A 10,000-nucleotide genomic window follows, 5' to 3' on the forward strand; every position below is an offset into this window, starting at 1 on the left:
TATCCCTGTCTTGGGGGGACTTAGAGAAAACAGAGTATAGCACAGGGCTAACTGTGATATACACTCATACTACACAATAAAACTGAAACAAAAAAGCTGTTTTCTCTGCATTGATTATCACACACAGCAACATGTGTGTAGGATAATCCAAAAAAGTCAAAGTGGCTTATTTCTGGTACCTAGCTTGGGCTAGCCATATATGATTTTTGGTAAATATTCGATTCCCAGCCAGGGTAGAAACATTGGGCATGTTTCTTTACACCTGTTGTCTATGTTCACCCATCAGTAAATGGGTACGTGGGTGTTAGTGGATTGGTGTGGGTCTTATCCAGGGACACTGACCTAATTTGCCTGAAATGCTTAGCATAACAAAGGGCTTTCTGTTTAGTAATATGTCACTGATGTCAGCTAGACCTGTATACCACATACATTTTTTTTTTTCAACAAGTCGGCCGTAAATAAAATTATTATTATTATTATTATTATTATTATTATTTCTCTCAGTTGTTTGTTGGGCTATCTTATTGAAACTTGGGCAATGTATGATGGAAAGATACTTCTTAACGTACACCAAAAATGAAAGAAATCAGACCATAAATAACGGAGTTCACTTCTCAGCCATTAGCGGCCCCTTAGCGGTATATTTTTGTATGGCTTTTATGGTTGTATTCTCGTTTTTTTTGTCTCATTTGATAGAATGGAAGATAAATTACAGAGATAGATATGATTTTGATTGCTTTCATGATGAAAAGTACCTTGAAATTGCTCTCAGAGTAACGGAAATGTTCCATTCTTTAGCGATGTTCAAGAGTAAACAAATGACATCACCGTCTAATACGTGTGTGCCTGCCAGTCCAAATTCCAATACGCAGTCAAGAATGGATTGACATTATTTATACAATTATTACAATAATGCAGTAGTCGCATAACATTAAACCTTCTATTTTTTTTTTTTTTTTTTTTTTTTGTGTGTGTGTGTGTGTGTGTGTGTGTGTGTGTGTGTGTGTGTGTGTGTGTGTGTGTGTGTGTGTGTGTGAATAAAAATTCCAAATGGTAAGCAAGAGTAATATAAGAGGGGTCTGGAGCCGTGACTAATGAACATAAAAAATGTGCCAGGAATGTCTGCATTGTTAATTCTGGACCCTATTTTGAAATTGGCATCTGTTGAAATTTGTGTGAAATTGGCCAAATTGCCAATTTCTGACCACTTTATTGGGTAGTTGAAATAGGTGAATGAGCAGTTTCTTGTACTCAGTCAACAGAATAGAAATAAGTAAATAAGTAAGTTTATTCAGGTATACAAAAATACAGTTACATAGATTATCATACATAGCAGCGTATGTATAGAGAACCTAGGATAACCCAAAAAAGTCAGTGAATTGTTTCCAGTACTTGGCTTGGGCTTGCCCCATGATTTTTGGATGTTGTGCAAATGATAAGAAAGAGATGATTGTGGATGTTATGAATGAGAAGAAGCTGGATGTCCTGGCTTTAAGTGAAACAAAGCTGAAGGGGGTGGGAGAGTTTCAATAGAGAGGAATAAATGGGATTAGGTCAGGGGTTTCAAAGAGCTAAAGAAGGAGTAGCAATAATGTTGAAGGATAAGCTATGGCAGGAAAAGAGGGACTATAAATATATTAATTCAAAGATTATGTGGAGTAAAATAAAGACTGGATGTGAAAAGTGGGTTATAGTAAGCGTGTATGCACCTGGAGAAGAAAGAAGTGTAGAGAGAGAGAGATTTTGGGAAATGTTGAGTGAATGCATGGGGAGTTTTGAATCAAGTGTGAGAGTAATGGTGGTTGGGGATTTCAATGCTAAAGTGGGTAAAAATATTATGGAGGGAGTAGTAGGTAAATTTGGGGTGCCAGGGGTAAATGTAAATGGGGAGCCTTTAATTGAGCTATGTGTAGAAAGAGATTTGGTAATAAGTAATACATATTTTATGAAAAATAGGATAAATAAATATACAAGGTATGATGTAGCATGTAATGAATGTAGTTTGTTAGATTATGTATTGGTGGATAAAAGGTTGATGGGTAGGCTCCAGGATGTACATGTTTATAGAGGGGCAACTGATATATCGGATCATTATTTAGTTGTAGCTACAGTTAGAGTAAGAGGTAGATGGGAAAAGAGGAAGGTGGCAACAACAAGTAAGAGGGAGGTGAAAGTGTATAAACTAAGGGACGAGGAAGTTCGGGGGAGACATAAGCGACTGTTGGCAGAAAGGTGGGCTAGTGCAAAGATGAGTAGTGGGGGGTTGAAGAGGGTTGGAATAGTTTTAAAAATGCATTATTAGAATGTGGGGCAGAAGTTTGTAGTTATAGGAGGGTGGGGGCAGGTGGAAAGAGGAGTGATTGGTGGAATGATGAAGTAAAGGGTGTGATAAAAGAGAAAAAGTTAGCTTATGAGAGGTTTTTACAAAGCAGAAGTGTTATAAGAAAAGCAGAGTATATGGAGAGTAAAAGAAAGGTGAAGAGAGTGGTGAGAGAGTGTAAAAGGAGAGCAGATGAAAGAGTGGGAGAGGCACTGTCAAGAAATTTTAATGAAAATAGGAAAAATTTTGGAGTGAGTTAAACAAGTTAAGAAAGCCTAGGGAAAGTATGGATTTGTCAGTTAAAAACAGAGTAGGGGAGTTAGTAGATAGGGAGAGGGAGGTATTAGGTAGATGGCGAGAATATTTTGAGGAACTTTTAAATGTTGAGGAAGAAAGGGAGGTGGTAATTTCATGCACTGGTCAGGGAGGTATATCATCTTTTAGGAGTGAAGAAGAGCAGAATGTAAGTGTGGGGGAGGTACGTGAGGCATTACGTAGAATGAAAGGGGGTAAAGCAGCTGGAACTGATGGGATCATGACAGAAATGTTAAAAGCAGGGGGGGATATAGTGTTGGAGTGGTTGGTACTTTTGTTTAATAAATGTATGAAAGAGGGGAAGGTACCTAGGGATTGGCGGAGAGCATGTATAGTCCTTTATATAAAGGGAAAGGGGACAAAAGAGATTGTAAAAATTATAGAGGAATAAGTTTATTGAGTATACCAGGAAAAGTGTATGGTAGGGTTATAATTGAAAGAATTAGAGGTAAGACAGAATGTAGGATTGCGGATGAGCAAGGAGGTTTCAGAGTGGGTAGGGGATGTGTAGATCAAGTGTTTACATTGAAGCATATATGTGAATAGTATTTAGATAAAGGTAGGGAAGTTTTTATTGCATTTATGGATTTAGAAAAGGCATATGATAGAGTGGATAGGGGAGCAATGTGGCAGATGTTGAAAGTATATGGAATAGGTGGTAAGTTACTAAATCCTGTAAAGTTTTTATGAGGATAGTGAGGCTCAGGTTAGGGTGTGTAGAAAAGACGGAGACTACTTTCCGGTAAAAGTAGGTCTTAGACAGGGATGTGTAATGTCACCATGGTTGTTTAATATATTTATAGATGGGGTTGTAAAAGAAGTAAATGCTAGGGTGTTAGGGAGAGGAGTGGGATTAAATTATGGGGAATCAAATTCAAAATGGGAATTAACACAGTTACTTTTTGCTGATGATACTGTGCTTATGGGAGATTCTAAAGAAAAATTGCAAAGGTTAGTGGATGAGTTTGGGAATGTGTGTAAAGGTAGAAAGTTGAAAGTGAACATAGAAAAGAGTAAGGTGATGAGGGTATCAAATGATTTAGATAAAGAAAAATTGGATATCAAATTGGGGAGGAGGAGTATGGAAGAAGTAAATGTTTTCAGATACTTGGGAGTTGACGTGTCGGCGGATGGATTTATGAAGGATGAGGTTAATCATAGAATTGATGAGGGAAAAAAGGTGAGTGGTGCATTGATGTATATGTGGAGTCAAAAAACGTTATCTATGGAGGCAAAGAAGGGAATGTATGAAAGTATAGTAGTACCAACACTCTTATATGGGTGTGAAGCTTGGGTGGTAAATGCAGCAGCGAGGAGACGGTTGGAGGCAGTGGAGATGTCCTGTCTAAGGGCAATGTGTGGTGTAAATATTATGCAGAAAATTCGGAGTGTGGAAATTAGGAAAAGGTGTGGAGTTAATAAAAGTATTAGTCAGAGGGCAGAAGAGGGGTTGTTGAGGTGGTTTGGTCATTTAGAGAGAATGGATCAAAGTAGAATGACATGGAAAGCATATAAATCTATAGGGGAAGGAAGGCGAGGTAGGGGTCATCCTCGAAAGGGTTGGAGAGAGGGGGTAAAGTAGGTTTTGTGGGCAAGGGGCTTGGACTTCCAGCAAGCATGCGTGAGCGTGTTAGGAGTGAATGGAGACGAATCGTACTTGGGACCTGACGATCTGTTGGAGTGTGAGCAGGGTAATATTTAGTGAAGGGATTCAGGGAAACCGGTTATTTTCATATAATCGGACTTGAGTCCTGGAAATGGGAAGTACAATGCCTGCACTTTAAAGGAGGGGTTTGGATATTAGCAGTTTGGAGGGATATGTTGTGTATCTTTATACGTATATGCTTCTAAACTGTTGTATTCTGAGCACCTCTGCAAAAACAGTGATTATGTGTGAGTGTGGTGAAAGTGTTGAATGATGATGAAAGCATTTTCATTTTGGGGATTTTCTTTCTTTTTTGGGTCACCCTGCCTCGGTGGGAGACTGCCAGCTTGTTGAAAAAAAAAAAAAATTCCCAGTTATTTGTTGGGCTATCTTATTGAAACTTGGGCAGTGTATGATGGAAAGATGCTTCTTAACGTACACTGAAAAAACAAACGCTTTTTTTTTCTTGGTCTTATTTGATAGAATGGAAGATATATTACAGAAATAGATACGATTTTGATTGGTTTCACAACAAAAAAGTATCTTAAAATTGAGCTCTAAGTAGTGGAAATGTTCGATTTTTGTCGATGTTCAATGAACTTTGTGAAAGTCAAGTTGGTTAATTTTATTAAGTGTATTCTAACCACTCTGTAATCTGGCAAACTCAGTAATCCGGCACACTACAGGTCCCAGTGATGCCGGATTTGCGATGGAGGACCTGCACAATTTTTCTGACTTGTTGACCACAATTGTTCTGAAACAGAACTGGACTTTGGTACTGGTTGCTCTGGTAGAGTGCATTTTCTGTAAAAAAAAAAGATGCAGTTCTGTGATTGGAGGTCACTTCAGACCTTACCAGTGTACAGGTAACTAGTTGGAGACTTCATTGGTATATAGTGACTTGAGAATTATCTGAAGGTAAGTTTCAGATACACACAACTCTGGGTTATCTAAAAACTTCGTTTGTAAACATTTATTGAAGAGGCTAATGCAATAGAAAAATTATTAATTTACATTTGTCTTTTTTTTTAGGAGATGCATTTCTTACTACTGGAACAGAAGTACCTGGAGCTGCTGGAGAGCGGACAGGTGCTGGATGCACTGACCTGCCTCCGCTCACAGCTCACACCACTGAAGCACAACATGGATCGTGTTCATCAACTATCAAGGTGCACATGCCTCAACTATCACTAGTTATTATACCAAGCCTTTCAATGCTATGTGCCTGATACGTGATAATCTATTATGTCCTCATTTTGAACATCATATTCAGTACAAATTTATATGGTCTTATGGGATTCCAGCAGCAACAACCTGGTTGGAAAGTTAATCAATAAGGAAGCCTGGCCCTAGTCCAGGCTGTGAGGGTGGAAGACCCCTTGAAACTGGTGACAGATATACTGTAGTACTATTATTTTTCACTTTTGTTTGCACTTAGTGCTTCTAGTACATCAAAGAATTTTTATATAGGGTATAAGAAGTTAATAAGAGTTTACTTTACAAGTACATGTCTTCTTCTTTAAACAAACCAGCCGTATCCCACTGAAGCAGTTGGCCCAAAAAGAGAAATGAAAGTTTCTGTTTTTAACTTTAGTAATATATATGGGAGAAGAGGTTACCAGTCTCTTGCTCCCAGCATTTTAGTCACCTCTGACAACATGCATGGCTTACGGAGGAAGAATTCTGTTCCACTTCCACATGGAGGAAACAGGAAATAAACAAGAACTAGTAAGAAAAGAGAAAATAAAACCCCTGAGGTGTGTGTGTGTGCACGTGTGTGCGTGCGTACTCGCCTAGTTGTGGTTGCAGGGGTCAAGTCATAGCTCCTGGCCCCACCTCTTCACTGGCCGCTACTGGGTCACTCTCCCTAAACCATGAGCTTTATCATACCTCTGCTTAAAGCTATGAATGGATCCTGCCTCCACTACATTCCTTCCCAAACTATTCCACATCCTGACTACTCTGTGACTGAAGAAATACTTCCTAACATCCCTGTGATTCATCTGTGTCTTCAACTTCCAACTGTGTCCCCTTGTTGCTGTGTCCCATCTCTGGAACATCCTATCTGTCCACCTTGTCAATTCCTCTCAGTATTTTGTATGTCGTTATCGTGTCCCCCCTATCTCTCCTGTCCTCTAGTGTCGTCAGGTTAATTTCCCTTAATCTCTCCTTGTAGGACATACCCCTTAGTTCTGGGACTAGTCTTGTTGCAAATCTTTGCACTTCCTCTAGTTTCTTTACGTGCTTGGCTAGATGTGGGTTCCAAACTGGTGCCGCATACTCCAATATGTGCCTAACGTACACAGTATACAGGGTCCTGAATGATTCCGTATTAACCCTTTGACTGTTGCAAGCCCCTTTCTGAAGCTGTCATTCTGTCGCAAAATTTTTGGGAAAAATTATTTTTTTGAAATGACAGAGAATCTTTTCCTGATGGTAATGACACCAAAAGTACGAAATTTGGTTGAAAACTCACGGAATTACGCTCCCGCGAAGTTGGCGGTCTCGGCTACATATACACATCGGCGATTTCGCCGACTTTGAGCCCTGTTTTTGGCCAATTCCGTTGTTCCAGTTGACCAAACTCGTAGCTATTTCTTTAGAACTCCATTTTATCTATCAGTTGAGTACAAGAAACCGCCTATTTACCGATTAGAACTACCAAATAAAGTGGTCAGAAATTGGCAGTTTGGCAAATTTCATGCAAATTAAAAAAGATGCCAATTTCAAAATAGGGTCCAGAATAAACAATGTAGACATTCTTGGCACTAAAATAACATATCCTCTGTTCATTAGTCACGTGTCTAGGCCCCATTTATATTACTATTGCTTTCTATTTTGATTTTTTATTCATACAAAAAATAAAAAAATTACTGTTATGCAGACTACTGCATTATTGTAAAAATGGTATAAATAATATCAGTGCACTAGTGAAAGAATATTAGACTCCCCAGTTGATGTGTATTGGACATGTGGTGTGATTTGCTTACTCTCGAACATTGGTAAAAATCGAACATTTCCGCTACTTTGAGCTCAATTTCAATTTCATCTCTATTTCTGCAATGTTTTCCATTTTATCATGTGAGACCATGAAAACGAGAATACAATGATAAATGTTATGCGAAAATACACCTCAGAGTCAGTGTTTTAATCCAAAAAAGATCAGTTTTTTTCTCATTATGCACTGCGTGCTGCAGGAATTTTTTATGGTGCACACTGACAACACAGACCCATTCTCTCACATGTGGGCTTACCGGCTTTCTCTGGCTTGATTTGAAGCCGCTAGAATTATTGCGTATACAGTGGACCCCCGCATAACGATCACCTCCGAATGCGACCAATTATGTAAGTGTATTTATGTAAGTGCGTTTGTACGTGTATGTTTGGGGGTCTGAAATGGACTAATCTACTTCACAATATTCCTTATGGGAACAAATTCGGTCAGTACTGGCACCTGAACATACTTCTGGAGTGAAAAAATATCGCTAACCGGGGGTCCACTGTATATACGTCCGAAACGCTGGCTCTTAAGACGTATATATACGAACAAAATAGTGAAAGGGTTAAGATGGCGGAATGCTGTTCTTAGGTTTGCTAGGCACCCATATGCTGCAGCAGTTATTTGGTTGATGTGCGCCTCAGGAGATGTGCCTGGTGTTACACTCACCTCAAGGTCTTTTTCCTCGAGTGAGGTTTGTAGTCTCTGGCACCCTAGACTGTACTCCGTCTGCGGTTTTCTTTGTCCTTCCCCGCTCTTCATGACTTAGCTCTTGGTGGGGTTGAACTCCAGGAGCCAATTGCTGGACCAGGCCTGCAGCCTGTCCAAATCCCTGGTCCACGTCCAATTGAATTTTTCTCATCGACTTTACATGATCTGCAAACAGGGACACTTCGGAGTCTATTCATTCTGTCATGTTCATGAATACCAGAAACAGCACTGGTCCTAGGACTGACCCGTGTGGAACCCCACTTGTCACAGGCGCCCACTCTGACACCTCGCCTCATACAATGACTTGCTGCTGTCTTCCTGATAGGTATTCCCTGATCTATTGTAGTGCCTTCCCTGTTATCCCTGCATGGTCCTCCAGTTTTTGCACTAATCTCTTGTGTGGAACTGTGTCAAATGCCTTCTTACAGTCCAAGAAAATGCAATCTACCCACCCATCTCTCTCTTGTCTTACTGCTGTCACCCTGTCAAAGAGCTCCAGTAGGTTTGCGACACAGGATTTCCTGTCCCTGAAACTGTGTTGGCTGTTGTTGATAAGCTCATTTCTTTCTAGGTGTTCCACCACTCTTCTGATAATCTTTTCCATAACTTTGCATACTATACATGTCAGTGACACTTGTCAGTAGTTTAGTGCTTCTTGTCTGTCTCCTTTTTTAAAAATTGGGACTACATTTGCTGTCTTCCATACCTCGAGTAATCTCCCTGTTTCGATAGAGGTGCTGAATATTGTTAGGGGTACACATAGCGCCTCTGCTCCCTCTCTTAGGACCCATAGAGAGACGTTATCCGGCCCCGTCGCCTTTAAGGTGTCTAGCTCGCTCAGCAGCCTCTTCACTTCTTCCTTGGTTGCATGTATTGTGTCCAACACTTGGTGGTGTACCCCACCTCTGTCTTTCTGGAGTCCCTTCTGTCTCCTCTGTGAACACTTCTTTGAATCTCATGTTGAGTTCCTCACATACTACTAAGTCGTTTCTTGTGATCTCTCCTCCTTCCTTCCTCAGCCTGATTACCTGGTCCTTGATTGTTGTTTTCCTCCTGACGTGGCTGTACAACAGCTTCGGGTTGGATTTGGCTTTCGCAGCTATGTCATTTTCATATTTGTGATGAATGGTTTTGAAAACCAACAACTTGAAGAATTGAGACACTTATGCAACATATGGGAATCTTTATTGAAGAAACGTTTCGCCATACAGTGGCTTCATCAGTCCAATACAAAGTAGAAATGGGTAAGGAGAGGAGGAGTTTGAGGTAATCAGTCCCTCAACTTGGAATCGATGTGTTCAGTCCATCACTCTTGTAAGAAGTACAGCATAGGGCCAGAGAGGTGGCTTATATACTGCAGTCAGATGAGTCGAACACATCGATTCCAGGTTGAGGGACTGATTACCTCAAACTCCTCCTCTCCTTACCCATTTCTACTTTGTATTGGACTGATGAAGCCACTGTGTGGCAAAACATTTCTTCAATAAAGATTCCCATGTGTTGCATAAGTGTCTCAATTCTTCAAGTTGTCGGTTTTCAAAACCATTCATCACATCTGTCAGACACTGCAACATCATGGGATCTTGGTACAAAGACTTCAGCGCTTGTCCAACCTTAGGACGACGACCTACTTAAACTAGTGGCAGGTCCCACTGTGATCCCGCCTCCTCCTGCTTCGACACATCTGACTGCAGTATATAAACCATCTTTCTGGCCCTATGCTGTACTTCCTACAAGAGTGATGGACTGAACACATCGATTCCAGGTTGAGGGACTGATTACCTCAAACTCCTCATCCCCTTACCCATTTCTACTTTATTGGACTGATGAAGCCACTGTGTGGTGAAATGTTTCTTCAATAAAGAGTCCCTTATGTTACATAAGTGTCTCAATTCTTCATTTTCATATTGTCGTTGGGCCTCCCTTCTTACCTGTGCATATTCATTTCTGGCTCTATGACTACTATCCTTATTCTCCTGGGTCCTTTGCCTTCTATACCTCTTCCATTCCC

The 10,000-nt window shown here is 40.3% G+C and overlaps 1 protein-coding gene across 1 annotated transcript in view; it reads left to right on the plus strand.

Annotated features, from left to right (window-relative positions):
- The window catches only part of LOC128706316 (WD repeat-containing protein 26-like), a 168,898-nt gene that overhangs the window by 45,632 nt on the left and 113,266 nt on the right, over window positions 1–10,000 (plus strand). Inside the window, 1 exon segment of the mRNA XM_070095853.1 lies at window positions 5,313–5,449. Within this exon segment, the coding sequence (XP_069951954.1) occupies window positions 5,313–5,449 (137 nt within the window).

The sequence above is a fragment of the Cherax quadricarinatus genome, chromosome 51 (assembly GCF_038502225.1).
Source record: "Cherax quadricarinatus isolate ZL_2023a chromosome 51, ASM3850222v1, whole genome shotgun sequence".
Lineage (NCBI taxonomy): Eukaryota > Metazoa > Arthropoda > Malacostraca > Decapoda > Parastacidae > Cherax > Cherax quadricarinatus.